The 2,980-nt window shown below is 46.0% G+C and overlaps 1 protein-coding gene across 1 annotated transcript; it reads right to left on the reverse strand.

Annotated features, from left to right (window-relative positions):
* Nucleotides 1-1,071: 1,071 nt before the first annotated feature.
* LOC141662144 (uncharacterized) lies at nt 1,072-2,617 on the reverse strand. The gene is made up of 2 exons (XM_074469190.1): nt 2,521-2,617; nt 1,072-2,043 (listed from the first exon to the last, which is right to left on the reverse strand). The coding sequence occupies exons 1-2, from the start codon at nt 2,602-2,604 to the stop codon at nt 1,183-1,185; spliced, it is 945 nt and encodes a 314-aa protein (XP_074325291.1). The 5' UTR covers nt 2,605-2,617; the 3' UTR covers nt 1,072-1,182.
* Between the last annotated feature and the right edge of the window lie 363 nt (nt 2,618-2,980).

Genomic DNA, 2,980 nt, shown 5'->3' on the forward strand with positions numbered 1-2,980 from the left:
GGAAGCTTCCCCCTCCCACACTCCGGCTTTGACCATCAAACTTTCGCTTCTTAGTTTGCTTCATTTTCTGGCTCATTTCACTCCCTGCTTCAGCTATCGTGGCCTTCTGCACTAGGGTGGCATAGTCAGTTATCTCCAGAATTGCCAGCTTATTCTGAATCCACTGCTTCAATCCCTGTTGAAATCTCTCAGCCTTTTGCTCTTCGGTACCCACCAGTTGTGGCACAAACCTCGACAATTCTGTGAACTTAGCTTCATATTCCGCTACGCTCATATTTTCTTGTTTCAGCTCTAGGAACTTTCGCTGCATCTGAACCTCCATAAACTTCGGGACATACTTCTTTAAAAATAACTCAGTGAATCTTTCCCAAGTAACAATCCCTTGGGGCTCCATATTTTTCTTGGCTTCCCACCAATAGTTAGCCTCACCCTTTAAGAGATAAGTGGCAAAATTAGTCTTGTGGGCTTCTTCAGTGCCGATTCGCTCAAAGGTCTTTTCTACCTCTTTTAGCCAAGCCCTGGCCTGAACTGGGTCAGTAACACCGTGAAACTCTGGGGGCTTGACCGACTTGAAAGATTTAAATGCATTAGCCATGGCCTGCTGGGGTTGCTGGGGTGGTCGTTGCTGCTGCAGGTTTTGCCTCAGAAGTTCTACAAACTGCTCCATAGGGTTCACTGGCATTTCCATCCCCTGAGTATCTTCAGCCTCTGACTCCTCATAGTCCTCATCATCATACTCATTTCGTTCTTTGTTAAATCTTAATGGTGGGGTCTGTGCTCGATGCCCTTGCTCATTATTACTACCCTGGCCGCCAGATGCAGCCGGGCGAGTTCTTGTTACTATTCTCCTTGGCGGCATTTTCCTGTTACATAAACTTATTTAGGTTGTTTCCACTTGCCAATTCTCATGCTTCCTGATTTGTTATGACAGTATGTAATTATGCAGGTATGAAAGAAGATTAAACCACAATCTAGAAATCGCAATTAAACAACATGATAATTATACATAATTTGGCCATACGCCGGGTCTAGGTACAACATACTGAATAATAAAAGTACAATCTGCCTTAATACAATAATCCTTAGCTGGTGGCACTATCAAAGACAACAACCCAGAACAACTATCACAAAACAACTAAGTACCACCACTGAGGAACAACAACCAACTACTAACAGTGTCCACTAGCCATGAGTAACATCACGAATCCGCCTCATAGCGCGAACCACAACCCTAATAACCTCGCGCCTACTCACCAAGTCACGCTGGGGGGATAAGCGGTGAATCCTACCGATGGTCCTCTGCTCTATGCGGCGAATGGTCCTGCGCACGCGTCGGGCGCTGGGGTATCCTCGCCTGGCTCGGGCCTCTATCCTCATGTGCCGCTCGATGGAAAGCTGGTCCCTCAGCTCGGTAATACGGGCCTCAGCCGCTGTCAGATCAGCAGCATAGCGACCTACCACCCAGTCGTGAACTGCTAGGGATATGACTGGTAGGGGTGGTGGAAGTGGGGAATTTGCAGGAGTCGCTGCCACACCGTCAAGAATAGGGTCCATGCCGTCGTCGGTCTCAGTCCGTGCGGGACTAACTGGTACAGGGGATGAGGTGGGTGTCCTCACTGGGGTGGATGCCCCTAGCTCCGCCTCTAACTCCTCAGTCAGTGCAGTGACTCTAGCCTGCAGAGCTATCATCCTATCCATCAAATCTGCTACTCCCGTCTCGCTCTCGAGCTCAGCGACTCGAGCCTGGGCTGCTGAGATCCGATCTAACAAACGCTCTATCGACCTCTGATGCACATCCACCCTCATCATCTCTGGAGACGAAACCTCCGTGCTGCCGTATGGAATATCCTCAGGAGGGGCTATCTCAGTGTCTGGCTCAGTGGGGTCCTCCTCTGAGTCCTCCTCAGGGTCAGTCTCCGGGTACTCGAATACCTCTAAGCCCACAGTGGGGGCAGGGTCTGCTACCTCGATCTCAGCTAAAAGGGCCTCATCATGCTCTCTCTCGTACGCCTCTACAGCCTCAGGGTCTAACACATCGGGTACCTACAAGTCATTTAACACACGTATTACTATCCTTGGATACTTAAATCACCCCTAAGGGTTCTTAATATCAGTGCTACCCTCGTAGCCCGACTACGAACTCTATGTGAGTTCTAGTTCATTGATTCAGTTGATTCACCTAACGTTTCTGAGACTTATAACCTAGGGCTCTGATACCATTTCTGTAACACCCCCAAATTCAAGGTCGGGAATTCGGGTCGTTACGATCACTTAATATTGACTAATAAATAATTAATCCTCTTTTCACATCATTACTCGACCTTTTAACCAAACTCACACACACACAGGTTATATGCTCAGAAACATTACTAAATTAACGTTAAAGTATTTAAGTTATTACAGACCAAAGGAAATTATCTCAAAAGAGTGAATGCCGAGAACAGCTCTACATGAGACTGACTCGGGTCACAAATAGTCTTGGTTCAAGTACTCAAAAGGAAACTATCTCTATTCGTCTACCTGAGGTGGCTGGCGGACGAACAGTCTACGGTACTCACGGGCGTCCCCTACCCGTTTGCGGGCAGTCATCCTGGTTCGGGCCATGCTGGTAATCTGTTGTGATATGATATTTATAAAAGCAAGAGTGAGCACTAATGCTCAGCAAGATATAGATATCCATTATCTCAATATAATCATTTAGGGAAAAACAACCATTAGGCATTGTATAACCAAGGTTTCTAAAAGTTTATATGCTTGTCAATTTTATGAAAAACTCAACTTTAACTGTATCAGTTTAATCGGCTTATACTCGTACTCATTTTATCTCAAAATCTCAATATGATGCTTGAACCAAGATTCTCATATGGATGTGATATATGAACATCAACATCCTTATTTAAAACTCAGCCTTATCGGCCTTCTGTTGTAGGTTTCACAACAATTTATCCAAAGTGGAGGAAGGGACTATACTGGAATAAAC

The sequence above is a fragment of the Apium graveolens genome, chromosome 5, assembly GCF_009905375.1.
Source record: "Apium graveolens cultivar Ventura chromosome 5, ASM990537v1, whole genome shotgun sequence".
NCBI classification, from domain to species: Eukaryota; Viridiplantae; Streptophyta; class Magnoliopsida; order Apiales; family Apiaceae; genus Apium; species Apium graveolens.

Coding starts and splice junctions, on each gene's coding strand:
- LOC141662144 (XM_074469190.1), bottom strand. CDS start 2,604: ATGGCCCGAACCAGGATGACTGCCCGCAAACGGGTAGGGGACGCCCGT. Junction 2,044..2,520: donor TCGTCCGCCAGCCACCTCAG/GTAGACGAATAG, acceptor AATGACTTGTAG/GTACCCGATGTGTTAGACCC.